The following is an 18,720-nucleotide window of genomic DNA, read 5'->3' as shown; positions in this document are numbered from 1 at the left end:
GATGTATGTAAAAAGAAAATCAAAATGGATTCTGAGTGTTTCCGTTGTGTTTGGACGTCAGGGACCGGCCCAGCGCTGCAGAGTGTATGAGCCACCCCTGGCTGTGGCAGCAGTTCTGTCTGAGCCCCGACCCCGCCGCCGCCACCCGCACCGCCCGCGAGAGGAGCTGCGGCACCAAGTGGGCCGCCCCGCCCGAAGACCCCGAAGACAAGGAGAACTTCCTGGAGTCGCCTCACTCTCACGCAAAAAGGTTTCGCTTCGACGAGGAAACGCCGGCTGCTGTAGATGGTGACTTTTGAGAAAGTCAAATCTAAAAGGGGAGAGGGGAGCTTTTAAAGTCTTTTAAGCCTCCAGAGTACCAGCTGTCTGCTGCCCGCCACTCAGAGTACTTACCATGTTTATATTCCACTAATCTGCAGAAGATCGACCACTCAGACCAAAGATAACCAGCTAAATATCCTGAGATCTGTCTCTGATCATCGCTGTTTAAAAGTGTGAAAATTGTACAGTATGATGCGATTAATGCGCCGTGTTTAACCTGAAGTATTTAATACGATTTGATTGTTTAAAATCTCTAAAAAAAAACAATTTCCTGTGATGATGAAGGCTAGAGGAGTATTTGTAGGGAAATCTATGCAACACGTCTCTTAATTTTCTCACAACGCGTTCAAGTTAACGACGCTCTGCCTTAAAATCAGAAGTGTTCTTAGTGTTGAGTTGCACTTGTGCTTCAGCAGAAATGAGTTTCTCTGCAATGAGGAAGTGTGATAACATCCTTATTTGCATTTTTTTGCCGTCTGTGTTGCAGCTCCGTCTCGTTCTACCCGCGCTGTCGCTGTAATTCACGTTGGAGCTGAACGGAAGCGAGACGGGAGGCTTCGTTACATTCCTCGTATGTTTCCCTGCAGTAGCACAAGTGTTTAAATCTAGCTCAGGGTTTTAGATTACATTCATTCCCCTTCCAAAGAACCGAGAGGCTGTTGGTGTAACAAATCTTCGTATTCGTGACATTTTGAGATAGAAACTTAAAACTGTAACGGCTCAGAGTCTCGGTGAGTCATACCACCGTTCAGCAGCCACACCCGCTCTTACTCAAATGATGTCCTCACTCCAGCGAGCTGTTCGTTCCTCTTTGTTAGCTGGCAGAGGAGAACACCACTTTAGCACTTCTTACTTCAGAAGCACACATACAGAAGTATTTATAAAAGTCTGAGAGGTTCACCAAAGCCATTCAGAGTGCCGTCTCTATAAAGCTACTCTCGTTCTGTCGGGTCTGAAGTGATTTATTCCTGTTGTTTTCATCTCAGGGCATGCTGCTCACTCTCCGCTCACTGTGTTGTGTATTCTTAATGTTAGAGGCCTACTATTATTATTATTATTATTATTTATGTGCTGGACTCATACTTTATATTTTTATGTAAATAATGTGCTCACGTGTCTTATAAGGAAGTGTTGTGATTATGTCGGGAGACTTCAGATGATTTAAGGTGTTTATTTAAAACAAGACGATGCTGTTAATGAGAAATAAATGGAGATGTTTGACTGTAGAGGATCGGGTGGATGAAAGGAAAGAGGATTTAAGGTGGCGCTGGGAAGTAAAGCGAACGTGGAAGTGAGTCAGATGGTTTAGTCGGGAGGAGGAAGATGATTCAGGTCTTTGATGGAGTAAGGGAAGTGTCGGGCGTGAGAAGAAGGGTTTAAAGGGACAGTTTGACATTTTGGAAATGCTGTAAAAACTGTTAACCTCAAAAAAATAAAGATTTAGTCATTATTGACTCGGCACAATGCGGCTGGGTGACGCTTCAGAGTCCACAAAACATTTCTGGAGCTTCACAGCAAAACAGTGTTGCAGCATTCTCAGAAACAACTGAAGCAGCTGGGGACCAACATGGCTCCTTACAAGTTGTCTGATGTCAAGTCACCTGAAGCCCCCGAGGTCTCAGACTGATTTGAAATGATGGTTTGTTTTTTTTAAGACTCTTTTATGAGCTGAAATAAATAATGTACTTTCAAATCAATTTGGGATCTCAGAGCTTCTGGAAACTTGGATTACATCCTACAAGCTGCATGGAGCCATTTTGTTTCTCCAGCTGCTTCAGTTGTTTAGGAGAACGATGCAACGATGTTTTGCTGTGAAGCTCCAGAAACGTTTTGTGGACTACGAAACTTCACTTGTCTTTTCTTCAGCATGAGTGAATAACGACAGAATTTTCATTTTTTGTGCAAACTGCTCCTTTTAAATACGTGGACGGATTTAGGAATGTGTCGGTATTGTAGGAAAGGCAGAGGAAAAGTTCAATATTTGGTAAAAATTTCCCAAAATGTTGAACGGTTATTCCTTTAAGTTGTGACGTTGGGAGTTGAGATACGTAGATGTGAGAGGATTTTAGGTGATGAGAAAGTGTAAGTGATGATTTTCAGTGTAGAAAGAGCAGAAGCTTAGAGAAGCGCTGTGTGACGAGGTGCTATTGATTCACAGGATTTGCCTTCATTGAAAACGACCTCTGATCGATTCCGATCGCTCTCAAACCTCCAGAGAAACATTCCTCTTCTTGTTCCGAGGGGCCAAACAGAATCGGACCACACTGTGTGTTTGTTTGTTGTCGTCAGCAGCTGGTACACAACAATGGCCTTTGTGTCGGAGCTGGGCGTCTCCAGCCACGGCCGTGCTCTCATCTGTATGCTGTCATCCTTCAAGACTGGAAGATTTTCATCTCGGCCAATCGGCAGATTCTACTCGCGCTTGTTGTAGAAGCAGCTGGGAGGCGTATCTGTAATGAAATAAGCTTGAATCTCGCCTCATCTCAGTTTCTTTCAGGTGTCGGCGTCTTGAAATAATCTCGATCCAGGCTGAAATGATGTCACTTGAAACGCAACATTTCTCAGATACAAGTTAAGCTTCTTTTTCCTGTTCCTGTTGTAAAAAAACAAGATTTTAAGACTTGACTCGTAGCTGAACCTCGAGAGCAGACGGACTCGTTCTGCAGTGACGTCAGTCATTGTCAGTCTGTCACTTGAACATGACTGATGCTGCGCCGCTGATCGTGTTATTTTGTACATCTGTTGTACTGTTATCCTCAGCAGCTACCAGTCTGAGACGCGGAGCAGCAGCAGTGACATCAGGCGACTGGTATCAACAACATTCCTGTTTGTCGTGTGCGACTGAAGGAAACTGTAGGTTGGAGTCAAACCAGCAGCCACAAGCACAACGAAATGTTCATGAGATGTTTGTTTATTTTGCATTTTATATTTTTTTAATGTATGAGCATTCTGATTGCATCTGAAATGACTAAAAGAAAAAAAAAAGAAAGAAACATAATCTGTATTGTATTCTGATCAACTGCAGGCTAATATGTAAGCATCACAAAGCAAACTGAAAAAGCTCATTAAAGGTTGTAGAAAATATCCGATGGAGTGTTTCCTGTCTTGTTTTTGAGCCGTTTTACTGCAGATCAGATGTTTTTAACGCTCTGCTGCCACCTGCTGAAACAAACCGCTCTCCATCTTTGGTTAACAGCACAAACAGCATCAGTGACATGCACACATGTTAACAAGCAGATAATCAACAACACTTCATGCTACCTTGGCTGAACACTTGCTACACAACTTTTAAAAAAGTTCACCTTCTCCGTCCTCGTCGGGTTTTTTTTTTTTTAACAGCACAACAGACAGCGAGGAGCAAACGTGGAATGATCTGAAGTTACATTCAGCAGAACGAGTTACAGCCGTCAGCTTAGTGCAAAGATGCTACTGTGTGCAAGCTCACAGAGATCAGACTGGAATACACAGATTAACACACATGCTGCTACATTCCCATACAGCTAGCAAGGATTTGTACTTTTACATATTGCAGTCAACAGAAAGTACAGTATAAAACAGTTTCTGCCACAATGACAAAACAAAACAACTTCACATGAGAGAATTAAGATGCAGCGTCTCATTAATTCATCTGTCCAACTTATTTAACGTGTTTCTTTCTCAGTTCTTGAACTCGGGTATCTGCCTGAGAACCGATCTGTACGGAAGCCCTGAAGGTCATGTGAGGATTCTTTTTTTATCTAAATTATGTCGGAGCCATTTAATTTTTTTATGTGTTTAAATGAAAAATAATTCTCCAGGGGAAAAGACAAATCCACTAAACACAAACACAAAAAAAAATGCTGCCAAAACTCACAAAATGTTTGGTTTTGCATGTTTTCACACATGAAAGAATAAAATTCTCCAGAGAGAAAAAATACTTTTCTTGCAGGAAAAAAAAATCCCATCAAAATGTGTTCTCTTGGTTTAACACATGTAGAAAAATAAAGTATCCTTAAAAAAAAAAAAAAATCACCCAAGAATTTCTTTTTTACGTGTTTTCAAAAATAGAAAAAGTTCTCGTATGTTTTCACAGATGAAAATAAAAGAAAAAAGTTGGTTGTGATGTAAAAGAAAAAAAAAAAAATTCTCCCGTACAAACTAATAAAAAATGTTTTCAGATTTTTTTCAGAACCGTAACCCAAAAAATAAAAATTCTTCCACAAAATGTTTCCATTTTGTGTCTCGTGTATCAGGGAGAACAATGTTCAATGTTGTTTTTTCACACAACTTTTTAGTTGGTTTCATGAATAAATACTAAAGTATTCTAGTGTAAAAACAATGTTTTTGCATGTTTTCACACACGAAAGAACAACTTTTTTGCTGAATATGAAAAAATCTTTCAAAAGCATGGGAAAAAAACTTGTCTTGGTTTCACTCTTGTAAAAAAAATAAATTATCCTTAAAAAAAATGTTTTCACACATGAAACAATTTTTTTAACATCTTTTCGCAGATGAAAAACACAAAGTTCTCCTATGGAGAAAAATGTTTTTGCAAGTGAAAAAAATTTAAAAAAAGAAAAAAAGGATAGGTGTCCATTTTGTGCATGGTCGTACAGGGAAAAATGTTTGGCATGTTTTCGAACATGAAAAAAAGTCTTATGAGAAAACGTTTTCATTGGTTTCATGAATAAATACAAAGAGGAAAAATAAATTCTCCCATAAAATGTTTGGCTTTGCATGTTTTCACACGTGAAAGAACAGACTGAAAAAATCTTTTAAATGCATGGTGCTTGGTTGTAATGTAAAAACAAAGCAAACAAAAAATGTTTTTCAGACTTGAAAAAAATAAAACAATTTTTTTGTTTCCATTTGGTTTAAGGTTGTACGGATGTACGGGGAAAATGTTTGGCATGTTTTCACACGTGAAAAGAATCTTCTGACAAAACTTTTCAATGGTTTCATAAATCAACAAACGTGTGAAAAAAAGTTCTGCAGGGAAAATAAAATCCGGTGTGAAAAAACAAAGATTCTTCTACAACATTTTTGGTTTTGCATGTTTTCACACATGAAAGAAGAAAATTCTCCAGAGGATGAAAAAAATCGATTTGACGCATGAAAAAAAAGAAAAAGTTTCACACATTCAGGGGGAAAAAAAAAAAAAATCCTCTCCTGCCAAAACTTCTTTTTATATTTGGAAATAATCCTGAAAAAAATCAAACATTTTGAAGAAAGAAAACAATTAGCATGCCAGAACTTTTTTGAAAACTTGGTTTCATATATGAAAAGAAAAAACACTGATTTCAAAATATAGAGAACAAAAATATTTGAGTCCTCACTTGACCCTCAGGGCTTCCATAAATCTGCTACTAGTGCGTTCAATTATATTTATATTCCTTTTTTCAAACCCTGTATGAATGAGATATCACTGCTATCGTTGTTTAGTCTGCAGTATTACTACAGAGTGCTTTATCTAGTTTGACAGTCAGAACTGAAAAAAACACTAAAATCAACAAATTAATGGTTAAATTGCATACAGGTGAACGTTCTGATGCCAATAAATTACACATATCTGATCAGTAATCCAACATTTTAGGACGTATCAGAGGCATTTCTGATACTGATGTTGGTTGTGGAACACAGTTTGAATCAGAAACCTCTTAATTTATAAAAACAATAATTTGGTGTATTTTCAACACAAAAATGTACAACAGGTGAGAAAAAGATCCAATCAAAACAGAGCAAATTAACATCAAGTGCAATAAGAAGAAAAGTGTTAATAGCTAGTAACACGTTAAACAAATGATTTCTAATCTAGAAACTCTCACCTCAAGGTCGACGTGACGGAGTGTAAAGCAGCTCAAAACAAATCGTGATCTGAACGAAAGCTCCAGAACAGTTAAATGGACCTTGAGGTGAGTTTGTGTTGTTAACTGAAACTCTAACTATTAGAGAAACTTCAACTAAAGGAATGACAACAGAACTACATTCTAAACTCTGACAAAGTTCATTAAATAATTAACCGGCCACACGTTTTAAATACAATCAAAAATCACCGCTGAGAGTCCGACTGATGAAGTCTGAAAGTTTAAAGTTCAGACGTTCAAACATTCACTCGTCTAAAAGTAGCTCAACACGTGCAGGCAAGAGGAGAATGTAAAAAGCTGCTCTGCTTCAGGCAAACAGACATTAAGATTAAAATCATAGCAGAAAGTCACAATATTACACTTTACGTCACGTTACAGACATTAAAGTCGTTCCCTCCGACTGAGGCAACACGAGTCAGTCATGTTTCAGCAGCTCTGCAGCCACTCGAAGACAGAATCAAAGGTAAAAGGTGATATTCAGCCTAGAGAATAAATAAGGAGGAAGACCGTTTTCATACCTGCGTGTTCCTCCTCGCGGCCACAGGAGACGATCGAGTGCGTTTAGCAGTAAAAGTCACCTGTCATCATCTGTTGAACGCTTGGTAAGAACGATGAGGTAAGACCAGCGGTTAAGACACTCACTCTGTACTCTGGATACACAATCTGCAGCGCTCAGAGACGTTCAGGCGATCGGCTCGGACTCAGAACTCCTGGATGACCCTGAAGTGGTTCTCGATGGACGGGGGCTCGTCCTCGAAGTGCAGCTTCTTGCTGGGACAGGCTCCGAACTCCTCCAGGGTCTTGATGAAGTACCCGTACTCGCGGCCCACCCAGGCCCGCATCGGGTCGCACACCTCGTACGGGGTCACGTGGGCGTGGATCGACACGCCGCTGGAGGCGAACTCCTTCAGCACCTGCTTGTCCGTCACCCAGGTCTCGCTGCCTCCCGGGTGGCCTCCATCCAGCCAGAACATGTCGGTGATGCGTTTAATGAAGTGAGACAGCTGCGGGTCGGCGCGGGCTCCCGGCAGCTCGTACACCATCTGGTTCAGGACCACGCAGCCTTTACTGAAGCCCACCAGCGTCAGAGAAAACCCTGAGGGGACGCTGTCAGCGCCTCCCTGTGGCTGGAGGGGGTTTGGTAGGTTGGCTCGCTCCATGCCGTGGCTCAGCAGAGACCTGTGATCAGAGACGTTCACACTGATTTAACACAATCACCACAAAGTTTTAGTAAAGCTCACAAGGTTGAGGTGACGGTGGAACAAACAAGAGCTGAAAAAAAAGATCAATGTTGATGAAGAGTCATCATGTGGACAGACAGACACTCTGAATGAATGGTGATGTAGAGCAGTGGATGCGTGAACAAGCAAAACATTGACAACATAACATCCTGTTATCAAGGTGGTAACGTGTTCAAGATTTGTTTCTGCTGCCCTCCAGTGGCCAAATACAAATACAGGTTGAACAGCTGAACCACTTGATCTTGTGAAAGTAAAATTATATGTTCAAAAAAAATTAACTGAACTTGAGCTGCTACATTTTGGCTAAATTCAAGGAAAAGAGCTGCTGGAGGTGGAACAACGTCATCTCACGCTTACTGATAGTTGATGCAAAGGTTCAAACGTCGAACATACCTGAGGTGTCGGAACGCCGCAGTCTCAGGTGAGTACGACGAGTGCTCCGGAGCCCCGAACATGTTGCTCTCCACGAAGTTGTGGTAGCAGCTGAACTTGTGCAGATACATTCGGGAGGCTCGGACGACCCAGATGTGTCGGTCGGGGAAACGCCGGCCCAGAGTGAGAGCGACCTGCTCCAGACTCCAGCGGAGCCACTGAGCTCCTTCAGGCTGCACAGACATCTCCTCCTGGAAGTTCTGACCCGGCAACAAGCAGAAGGAGACGGTTTAAAGCTGCAGGACAACTTCTACACACTGGGACAACATGAACATGATGAGAGGGGCGAAAATTGAACGTGTCGGCTCTTAAAATACAGAGACAACATCGTAAAATGGATTCATGTTTGAAAGGGCAATTGTGACACTGATCGGTACTGGTCGATCTCTAGACTGAACAACAATTCAATAAACAAAATAATCCAAAGATTCATCAACAATGAAAGTATTTCTAAGTTGTAACTCTATTTCACTCCATAAAAACATTATATCCAATGAAATGTAATGCCACAGAGATATAGTTTTGCAATAACTTTTAAAATGTTTTTATAATTTTTATCACTCTGCATCTATTTATGTCCTTAATATTCAGGTACATCATCCACGAAGCCCACAGTTTGCCCAAAATGAGATGTTTAGTCATCGTGGTCATGACATTTAGAGTACAAGGCTTTGAAGGATGAAGTTTTGTGGCGTAAAGTTATCTAACTGGAGACGAGAGGAGTTTCTCTGGCAGCGTTATCGGCCCTTTAAAAGCTTAAAATCTAAACGGAAGGATAAAAAGTCAGAGATGTCTGCCAAAAAAATAAATGTTCCCTTCTCCTGACAACAGCCATGGTGAGAGTGTGAATGAAACACACACACACACACACACACACACACACACACACACACACACACACACACACACACACGTCCATCTCTGACACACTAAATTAGTTCCATCAGCAGCATCCTCTCAGCGCGCCGTCAGACTGTGTGGTCTCAACACAATGACCTCATTCTCTGTATTTACATGGAAACATCAGCGTGACGGCATCCTGCGCATACGAACGTCTCCTGGCAGACACCGGCACACTGTGGGAATATTAACACTCGCCTGGAAAGTCGCCTGATGAATTGCAAATGAGGACAAAGAAAAGAGGAGCTCTGATAAACGAGGCCACTTCTTAAATTCTTCGAGGGAAATTAGAAAAGAAAAACAAACGGGCGACGTTTAATCTTCTTTCACTCCTCCATATTTCTTTACACTTGATTAGCGACGCGCCCGTCCACTTACTAAAAAAAGAAACAAAAAGCCTCTGAGATGGCTCGGCATAATCTGACAGCATAATCTGGCAACCGCTGCAATTAACAGGTTTGGCATCGGATGAAGAGACTCGACCGTCTTCTTCTTTAAAGAAGTTTGTTCAGAACACGTGATCAGAAACACGTCTGTGATGCTCAGAACAGAACACAATGTGCTGGTTCTTCATCAGGAACAAAGTTCAGATTTAAGAGTGTCTTCCTTAAACTGTAGTGCTTTTTATCCATCTAGATTATTTTGGTGTGAGTTGCAGAGTTATAGAGATAAAAGCGGTGGGTGCTCACAGGAACATGTTACCTTTATGAGTAAACAAAATATGCAATATCACGTCATTACGGACCATTATTACATCTGTGAACACAAACTTAGCTAGAGCGTATAAATAAACATCACATCAAAGGTTAAAGAGGTCGTATAACGCTAATTTTCAAGTCCAGACTTTTATTTAAGCGTCCTTGTCTCTCTCCATATCATGATCCACTCTTCTCCACAGGTAGACAGGCAGGGATTGTACCTGTGCACCAGTATTAGCTCAGCGTGACTTGCTTGGCACTGGACAGAGCTGCTTTCAGTTTAATTTTACTACTTAACACTGAGCGGTGAACACTGTAGTTCACTGATGAAGGTCTGAACAGTATAAATAAACTTAACTTGATATCAACGCAGAGCTGCCAAGTGTGTCAGAGTCAAATATCAGCCCTCGTAAGACAGAAACCTCTCAGACGGATTTTAATCTCCTGCTGCAGATTTCTCTGCAACCGCAAACGATAAACCATCATTCTGATGCAACTAAACCCAAACGTGCTTCCTCGTGTGAAAATTAACATGCAGGTGATTTCTCTGGTTTACTGAGTTTTTTATGAAGCAGTGAAACAAAGAATAACGTGTCCTCTCTCCCACGAGGTTCCACATGTTGTATAAAAACTATTTTAAAAAAATCTTTACAACTGAAAAACACATGAAAGACAAAGTACATGTCGTAAACTTTCAGAGTGAGTCAGTATGAGACACTTTTCTCCTCCAGGTATCTTTGCTGTGGTTTAACTTCTTCCAGTGAGACAAATCGATCTTTCATGCCGTCTGTACTGGGTCTGAGTTTAGAGGAATTTAATGTTTAGCAAGATAGTTTGCAATACTCTTGTTTTCCCCAACACCAAAATGATCTGTTTTCTTAATTATCTGTTTTTGTTTTTTTAAAATAGCTTTTCTTTGAGGTTTTTGTGTTTTCTGTATATCTGTACAGGAAATAATATCTAGTATAAAACAATGCAGCTGTATGTTTGACTATGAAAAATCCAAATAAAAATATTTGTAATTTAAACAAACAAAGAAAACATTTTTAAGTCAGAATAATGGTGAAAAATGTTGCTCTGTTTAGACATTTTCTTTACTTTCACAGAGGAAGAAAGAAACCAGAAAATAACCACATGTGAGCTTTTTTCCCTTAATAAAGGACACAAGTCATTCATTGATTCTCAGAAATAGTTTGTAGTGAAACAGACGACAACTTATCAGAGAGTCATTACCGATCTTTTAAAACTGGTCTGATGTGCAACATGTTGTCTTTGCCAAACAAAAATATTCTTTCTTTAAAAACTTCTATCACCATGTAACATGCATGAATTTTCTGCATTTTTCCTTTTCATGTGTAATTTTGTCTAAAGACATCATGACTTTAGTGTTTTTATGTTTATATTATGTTTTTTGTCCACAACCCAAAAACATTTAGTCTATTGTCACAGACGACTGATGAAACCAGAAAATAATCACGTTTAAGAAGCTGGAATCACAGAATTTTGACTTTAAAAACAATTAGTTAAGAGATTAATCAATAACCTGAATATTTGGTGATTAATTGACTATCTGACAACTGATCCATTGATTCTTGCAGCTTTACCTCCAGCTAACAGTTTGCTCGTGAACCCTAACAGGACTTTGCTCACCTGTCTCATGGTTATTGAAGGTGAGAGTGAATTGAAATGATATTACATCTCTGTGTCTCAGTAACAGCTTTCAGTGATTAAATCATGAGTTAGGACAGTCACCTTCTTACTGTTGATTGATCCCCTGAGCCCCTCCCTGATCAATACACCTCCACACACTCACCTGAATGTCCCCGTGGAAAAACACCACATGTCTGTTACCGCTCTTCTCCTTTGACTCAGCACCGTCTGTCTCAGGCCGGAGGAGCAGCAGGTCGTTCACTCGGCTCGGGTTGTATCCAGGCACCGCCAGCAGCTTCTGGAGCCTCTGCCGCGGGCTCCCGGAGCCTCCATCCCGGCTGGCTGATGCATGCAGTCCCCGGGGCTCGGAGGATGTCGCTGCCACGGAGGTCATCGTTTTGGCCACAGCTATCAGAGTGAAGCCCACCGCGACTGCTCGGGCAGCTAGCATGAACTCTAAAATAAGAAAATGAGTCGGCGTTTTTTTCTTTATAAACGCAGTTAACTACACCATGCTGCTCCTGCTGCTGACAGCTAGCTAACCAGCTAACATCTGCTAGCTACAGCATCACATTATTAGTAGCTAACGTCCACACAACTAGCCTTTAAGTGGCTATAACCGAAATATTTATCAGTCTGCAGTGCGTTGTATCCGTCGTGTGCCTCACATCGTCGCAGTTTAATAACAAATTCTGACCCTATTTATTAAATTCTGTCAGTTTTATGTCATCTTCTATCCACGGAGAGGCGCTGTTTATCAAACAACACACCCACCGCTGCTAGCTGCTGCGGAGCCAACCAGAGGCTCTACTGCGCATGTCTTACTGTTTTGGACTCCAGAGATACTGCAGCGTGGATGGTGGTGGGATGATAGACTCCTCTGTACTTCCGGTTTTGACTAGTCGGCCAACACCACACAGTTTGGGCAGTTAACGGCTTAAACAAAGAAATATGGGACAATTATAATAGGCAAAAACACTTAGAAAGGACTGGATTTGTGATTAAATCTGGAAAATATAAACATTGCAGACATTATACATAAATATAAAAAGTAAATACATACATTAGTGAATTCTCGTTTAAACAAACACAATCTAAACAACTGCATATTTGCTACAAGTAATTGTACTCACATAATTCATAAAATCGATACAAACAAACAAATATTAAAAAAAAATTTTTTTAAAAAAAGGTAACTGGATACTAAATTTTGCTAACTGCAGAAAATACAAAAGTTTACGGGAGTGAACCGTCTTGAGCTGACCACTCTTTGCTTTAGCCACACATGCTAAAGTCTACTTGTTCACAGTGTCGTGGATCTAAACGTGGATGTTTTTGACAGCAGCTGCCTTAAAGTTAGTGTTGTGTCGGTGTTTACATCAGTTGGTACAACACCAGAGAATGAAGTGCACATGTTGGTGCTGAGAGAACTGGCATTATAACGCAAGTATGCCACTTTATGGACCAACAGTTCAGTTACTATCACATGTTTTTGACTGCATGCCACAGATAAAAGTAGAGAGTTTACTCCAGTTTGGACTTTGAACATGTTCAGTCAGCAGTTAGCACTGATATGGAGAGAGCCACATGCAGCACAGGACGACTTTATAAACTATTAAACTGCTGAATTATTGAACTGTGAGTAGCAGTCTAGGTAAGAGGAGACTCCTTTCAGTGGGATATTGCAGAGATTTCTCCTGCAGAAATTACATATATCCATTCATTATTTTCTGGAACTGGTCTTTTCATCATGTTAAACTTTGCAGATTATTATTATTATTAGTAGTAGTAGTAGTAGTAGTAGTAGTAGTATTTCTTGTTCTTTTATTGTTGCTGTTGTCTAAGGCAGCTCCACAAACTAACTGTAGATGGCATCATCATTGAAGTCTGACCTTGAAACTGTTGACAATCAGCAGTTTATAGCTTATTGTAACCACTTAATGTAAAATATACAAAAATAATAAGCTTATTAACACAGATGCTGATTTAAAGATGCAGGTGCAACAGAAACAAAAAGGGCAGAAACATTATGATTTGTGTTCAAACGTGAGCGAGTGTGACTGTCGTTGAACAGCTGGCAGGATGTGAGATCATGTTAAACGGATCATTCCACTCCAACTCACCTAGAATTCAGAACTTTTTTATGTCATGCATTTTCTCAAAAAAAGCCATGTCATAACTTTTGTCAAAGTCACGGGATTCCTTAAGCAATCCTTTCACTGTGATCCAGTGAAAAAAGTGCCAAAACATAGCACAACTAAAAAAAGCATCTGAATTACAGCTATAATTATGCACAGCTATATTTGAAGGGTCCCGTTTATTGATTTTTTTTCATGAATTTGGTAAAGAAAATCCTTGACATGAGCTGAGAGGGCCTGTGTGAGTTTGTATGAAAAGGACCTAAATGAAAATAGCAATATCTACCTGAAGTTTGTAAACTGTAGCTCATGTTAGCCACCATGAATTACTTATATCAGACCAAGTAAGGCTGTCGAAGTAATAGTCGTTTAATAGTTACTAGTAATTAAACATATTGCTGTTGCAGAAAACATGGCCTCGTGTTCGTTGGGCAGAAGACTGGTGGCCTGTCTTCTCAACGTTTCTGAGGCTCGCAGGAAAGACCTGGTGGAGACTGTGGCCAAGGCTGCTTTATACAACACGGAAGGCAAGTCTGATGTTGTATGACACCTTAAAATAAAGTAGTCTGGAGAGAAATTGCAACAAAAACATTTTCTTTGATTGAATCCTCTTGCTAAGAATCCTCCATGATGCTGCTAAATATGGTTCCTAGGTGTTTTGTGACGCCTCCATGGATGTTACATGAGGAGACTCTGGATCTAAAACATCATCTGAAATGTTTTATGTACTCCTGTTTGTAATTCATCTGCATCAGGGGTGAGACGAGAGGGGACAGCAGTGCTGAACATCTTTAACGACCATGACTACAACCGCTCTGTCATCACCATCGTGGCGAGCATCGACTCCATCAGTAAGTCCCGAAGCGTTCGCACGTTTGTAGTGAAATATCTTTTCATTCATTCTCCCGAGGGAAGAGTCGAGTCAGCTACTTTGCTGCAGCTTTGCCTCTACTGCAGGGATTCAGTTCCTGTCCCCTGCTCTCCAATCCTCTGAGAGGGAAAAAATCCTTTAATAAGCTTTGTCAGGGATTTAAACACAAAAAAAAAAAAAATTCAGGATGAACATTTTTCTGGCAAAGATCACAGAGAAAAGTTTATCTCGTTGAGCGCTCGTCCCGAACACAACGTCCTGACAATGCAGACAAAGCCAGCGAGTGTGTTTGTCCTACGCTCACTCCTCAACACAAATAAATTGGATTCTTTTGCTTAAATTGACCAAATCCTAGTCTTTTCTGAAGGATACACAAAACTATAAATGTATGCATGTTGTTTCAGGGGAGGCGGTTCTGTCTGCATGTGAGAAAGCCTGCGGGCTGATCGACATGCGTGCTCACAAGGGGGTTCACCCGTGTATGGGTGCCGTCGACCTCATACCCATCTACCCCCTGGGGGAGGAGGTGGGCGTGGAGGACTGCGCTGAAGAGGCTCGGGGTGAGATGTTACATGTGCATGTATGTGATGTGTGAGTGCAATTATAAATATTGAATTTTGATGCATGGGGGTCGTACTGCTGCGTTCAAGTTTGCAAGTCTGATCTGCTAAATTTAGGAAATCTGGCACATTTTTATCATTTCACCACTTCCTGATTGATCGGGAACTGAAAAGACAAAAGAGAGTGAAATTTTGGAGTCTGACACTGACGTTCCTGTTTAATAGATACGTCAGGACAGGTGTGAATTAATTCTAAATTATCAGTGAACATTTACTTCAACCTGGAAGTGAAATGTTAATGTTAGCTAGGAGGCGGCTGAATGCTGAAGTTAGCTCACAGGTTATGTTGTTTTATCCTGAATTATGGCGTGTGTGATCATCACTATCCATCATATTTCCATCTGCTGATCAGTGGTAAGTGGTAAACTATTTGTCAGATTTTCTACTTTAACTACTTGCAGCTTAACATTCATTATCCCTGTATGCGAGCTGCTCACCGTGAGCGTGACATGAGAGGAAATATGTGTGTGAATATGGTCTATTAGCTTTCAGGGCACAGTCATTACTCGTGTCTCTTGTTTTGTATTCAGTGCAGCGCCTGCTCAGGACGGAGACGAACATGTTTTGACTCGACTCAGTGGCTCAAATATAATTAACATCCAGTGTGTGGGCACACAGACGGAGGATAGCTCGCAGACTGTGACTTGAAATGTTTCCTTTTCAAGTGTAAATTACATTTTAAGTTATAATATGTAAGAAATAAGCATTAAAATGTCAGAAAACGACGAGATTCAATAGAGAGGCAGAGTCAGAATCATCAAGCTGCCGTCAATAAATTGATTAGTAGTCAATTATTAAATTAATCGCCTTCTGTCCCAGTGAGCACAAACCAGGCTTTCAATGTAGAGTTTGAGTTGAAACCTCAGTAAAACTGCAGTTACAACATCAATGTGTGACAACACACAAATCTGGGGATTCATTTTTGTGACATGTAGGTTGAGAGAAGACGATGATTAATGAGAAGGTATTTCTCCAAATTCATTATTGCACTAGCAGGTGAAATGTGATTTCACACATTTCATTTGTCATATAAAATGTCCTAAGTATTGAACTGTATAGTCTCTGTACTGCTGACAAAAAAAGCTTCCAGGACATCTTAATGCACAGCTTGGCTCTGCTCAGGAGCAGGTCCATCACCGGCGCAGCTCGGCTCAACGACGCAGTAAAACTGGTGATGGAAAAGCAAATTGGCTCCGTTCAAAGTGACTCAGCGCGTCCAGAAGTGCTGATGAGCGCAAAAAAAAAAAGTGCTAAAAACATTCAACGTCATCTTAGTCTTTGGGAGACTCCCATCAACATTTTTCATTACAGATAAATCATGAAAATAATCATCGGATTGATCAACAGTGAAAGTAAATATAGCCGCAGCCCTCCTGCCTTCATCTCTCCTGACAGACTGTAAATGTAAATATACAGTAATGAGCTCGTCCACAGTGTCTGTAGAGTCTCGGGCTGATTATGAGACATCTTCAGCTTCCTGTGCTGTTGATTAGTTTCACAGTTAACAACATGACTTAGCAGCCACATGTTTTGCTGATAATGAGCAGTACCTCAGCATGGGGCCTGTGTGCACTCTGTATGCTAATCTGTGTGGTGTGACTGCAGCATAATAATCAGCGAACTCGCTAACGAGAACTGTATTTATACATCCGTGTAATAAAATGCTCCATGTGTCCATATTTTCCCCACTCAGCCTGAATTATAAACCCCTCAGGTGTGTTATGTCTGTCGTGCTCACATTGCCCTCGTGTTTCTGGATCTGTGTGCATGTGATGACTCGAGCTCCGTTTGCAGCTTTAACTAACATGTGTGACGTTTCTTGGGCTCAGCTGTGGCTCAGGGACTCACAGAGCGGGTCCAGGGCACCAGCGCCTTCCTGTTTGGCTGGGCGGACTCGCCCCTGCAGCGGGGGCTGGCTCAGAGGAGGAAGGAGATGGGCTGGTTCAAGAAGACGGTGGACTTGCAGCAGATCAGGCCCGACGTCGGGACGCAGCCACAGAAACAGTTCGGCGTCACAGGTGAGCAGAGCTGGCAGAGAGAGGAAGGTAGAATTTATATGCCGGACGAGCTCCTGTGGATAAATGTTTTAGAGCCTGTAAGGAAGGTTAGACTGTCTCTGTGTGAGGATTATACAACGCAGATGACTTTGTGTCCGTGTTTACAAAGCTGTTTGTTACAGCTCATCCACAGGCCACCTCCCTCCTCTTCTGTGACCTTTCAAAGGTCCAGTGTGTGGGATTTAAAGGCTCTATAAGCAGAAATACAAGATCCATACTTGTGTTTTCAGGAGTGTTTAATCACCTGAAGAATCGTTGTTCTGGTTACTTTAAAATGAGCCTTTCACTTTACTTACAGAGAGGGCGAGTCCCTTTTCTCTGCCTGCCATGTTCCTACAGTATCAGCTGCTTTAATGATTCATCTCATCCATACAGACTGTGATGCTTCCATCCCTTCCACTTAACCTACATACTGTTTGGACAACCACAGACTTCTGAGCTTTCATATTAGCTTCGGCTGAACTTTCGTCCTCCGATTTCTTACAGTGAAGTCGCAGCAGTGCACGAGGGAGGCAGCTCTACAAGGCCATTACGGACTTTCTCTGTGTACATATGGCGTGTGAATATTTTAGTATATTGAGACCGACCTGAAAAACTCTGAACCAGTTCTTTAAGAGCAGCTGCTGGTCTGATCTGCCCTCTATTATCTCTGTCCACTCTGTTATTCAGTGCTGTAAATATCTCAATCCATCACAAATCCTTTGTATGAATGGAGTAAAAGCTAATTTCACCACCAACTGGAGCGTCAGTAAAATATAATGCAATATCGCAACAACACCTTGTATTTTTACAGAAGGTACGAACTTTTACTTTTCTGGAGAAGGCCTTCATTGTCAGTTTATCTTATAATGCCATGTCGGTGTTGTTCGTAGTAAATGATCTTATTTACCTTTTTCTAGTTTTCTGTCACGGAGACAATCTAATCCAGAGGATGTCAGACTGTTTGAGAGTGTTTTTCTCAGCTCGATTTGTCTGATGTGCTGCAGGAGTTGGAGCCAGTCCGTACGTCATGAACTGCAACGTCACTATTGACACGCAGGACATCAACATGGGACGCAGCATCGCCACAGCCATCAGGGAGTCGACCCCAGGAGGACTACCTGGGGTGCAGGTTCTGGCTCTGCCACACGAGGGCGCTGTTGAAATCGCCTGTAACGTGGAAAGCGTGAAGGGGAGCCCACCTGATCACTCCGCAGGTGAACCGTGGCCGTCTTTCACCATCGGTGGGCAGCCGTACTGTCACGTTCCAGCTTCGCTCATCACGACGAGGGTCTCGGAGCTGGCAGGGAGGGACGGCGTCCGCACGAAGGGGACCGCGCTGGTGGGGTTCACCCCCCGGGAGTGCAGGGGCCTGGCAGAGTTAGCACTGTCTCGAGGGATCGCTGAGTTCTGGAGAGAGAGGAGACAGATCCGAATGTGAAGATGATTAATTGCCTAAACCGGTGAAGCCTCAAGTAAAAGAACATCATCACTTTAATTACAATAACATTTGTTAAAGTGTGCCATCCTCTGTTACCACTGCTGTTGCCAGTGCAGCGCTAATAGTTAAATATGATAGTGACAAATTCATCACTCACAATTCTTCATTTTTTAGCCAAACTAAACCGATAACAACACAAAAAACACATTTCTCATTCCTAGCAAACTGCTGCTAGATGATTTGACAAGTTGTAGCTAAAGTTAGCTTAAGTTGTAGCTATAATAAGCCTTGTTAGCCTAATGCTAATTGATTGTTTACAGCATTGTAAATCAGAAGAGTTAACCTGTTTACATACTGTTTATTGATCAGTGCATTTTATGTAATTTACCCACATTTCCTGACATTTGAACTTTACCATCACTAACACTCATTAATGTCACGAATAACTACATTTGTAGAGATTTTATGTAATTAATTAATTGTTTAACTGTGTTTTACTACAGTTATCAATAAAATATTTTCATCCTGG

At 41.2% G+C, this 18,720-nt stretch overlaps 3 protein-coding genes across 10 annotated transcripts in view; 2 read left to right on the top strand and 1 right to left on the bottom strand.

Moving 5' to 3' along the window:
- Positions 1-3,405, top strand: part of stk17b (serine/threonine kinase 17b (apoptosis-inducing)) — a 13,703-nt gene extending 10,298 nt beyond the window's left edge. The window contains exon 7 of the mRNA XM_037110470.1: positions 62-3,405. Coding sequence (XP_036966365.1) covers positions 62-299 — 238 coding nt within the window. The 3' untranslated portion in view covers positions 300-3,405. The remainder of the gene's footprint in view (positions 1-61) is intronic.
- Positions 3,217-16,700, bottom strand: c9h2orf69 (chromosome 9 C2orf69 homolog). 3 transcript variants are annotated; one of them, XM_037110478.1, is made up of 5 exons: positions 16,563-16,700; positions 11,911-12,021; positions 11,249-11,541; positions 7,799-8,037; positions 3,217-7,343 (listed from the first exon to the last, which is right to left on the bottom strand). In XM_037110478.1, the coding sequence occupies exons 3-5, from the start codon at positions 11,534-11,536 to the stop codon at positions 6,866-6,868; spliced, it is 1,005 nt and encodes a 334-aa protein (XP_036966373.1). In that variant the 5' UTR covers positions 11,537-11,541; positions 11,911-12,021; positions 16,563-16,700; the 3' UTR covers positions 3,217-6,865. The 3 variants fall into 3 exon arrangements, with proteins under 3 accessions (XP_036966373.1, XP_036966374.1, XP_036966375.1); XM_037110479.1 differs by lacking the exon at positions 11,911-12,021 and having other exon boundaries at positions 16,563-16,672; XM_037110480.1 differs by lacking the exons at positions 11,911-12,021; positions 16,563-16,700 and adding an exon at positions 11,860-11,908.
- Positions 11,925-18,720, top strand: ftcdnl1 (formiminotransferase cyclodeaminase N-terminal like 1). 6 transcript variants are annotated; one of them, XM_037110472.1, is made up of 6 exons: positions 11,925-11,947; positions 13,631-13,750; positions 13,979-14,074; positions 14,499-14,654; positions 16,544-16,732; positions 17,758-18,720. In XM_037110472.1, exons 2-6 carry the CDS (start codon positions 13,636-13,638, stop codon positions 18,189-18,191), a joined length of 990 nt encoding a protein of 329 aa, XP_036966367.1. In that variant the 5' UTR covers positions 11,925-11,947; positions 13,631-13,635; the 3' UTR covers positions 18,192-18,720. The 6 variants fall into 6 exon arrangements, with proteins under 6 accessions (XP_036966367.1, XP_036966370.1, XP_036966368.1 ...); XM_037110475.1 differs by lacking the exon at positions 11,925-11,947 and adding an exon at positions 12,255-12,505 and having other exon boundaries at positions 13,630-13,750; XM_037110473.1 differs by lacking the exon at positions 11,925-11,947 and adding an exon at positions 12,264-12,532.

This window comes from Acanthopagrus latus, chromosome 9 (genome assembly GCF_904848185.1).
Source record: "Acanthopagrus latus isolate v.2019 chromosome 9, fAcaLat1.1, whole genome shotgun sequence".
NCBI lineage: Eukaryota > Metazoa > Chordata > Actinopteri > Spariformes > Sparidae > Acanthopagrus > Acanthopagrus latus.
Note: the sequence above shows the minus strand (reverse complement) of the source record. Positions and strands in the feature narration are given on the sequence as shown.

What these genes read in the sequence shown, in the direction of transcription:
- c9h2orf69 (XM_037110478.1), bottom strand. Translation starts at nt 11,536, where the DNA reads ATGCTAGCTGCCCGAGCAGTCGCGGTGGGCTTCACTCTGATAGCTGTG. An exon ending in TTTTCCACGGGGACATTCAG is followed by an intron (nt 8,038 to 11,248) that starts GTGAGTGTGTGG and finishes TTGCCGGGTCAG; the next exon opens with AACTTCCAGGAGGAGATGTC. An exon ending in GCGGCGTTCCGACACCTCAG is followed by an intron (nt 7,344 to 7,798) that starts GTATGTTCGACG and finishes CTCTGATCACAG; the next exon opens with GTCTCTGCTGAGCCACGGCA.
- ftcdnl1 (XM_037110472.1), top strand. Translation starts at nt 13,636, where the DNA reads ATGGCCTCGTGTTCGTTGGGCAGAAGACTGGTGGCCTGTCTTCTCAAC. An exon ending in TGCTTTATACAACACGGAAG is followed by an intron (nt 13,751 to 13,978) that starts GCAAGTCTGATG and finishes CATCTGCATCAG; the next exon opens with GGGTGAGACGAGAGGGGACA. An exon ending in CTGCGCTGAAGAGGCTCGGG is followed by an intron (nt 14,655 to 16,543) that starts GTGAGATGTTAC and finishes TCTTGGGCTCAG; the next exon opens with CTGTGGCTCAGGGACTCACA.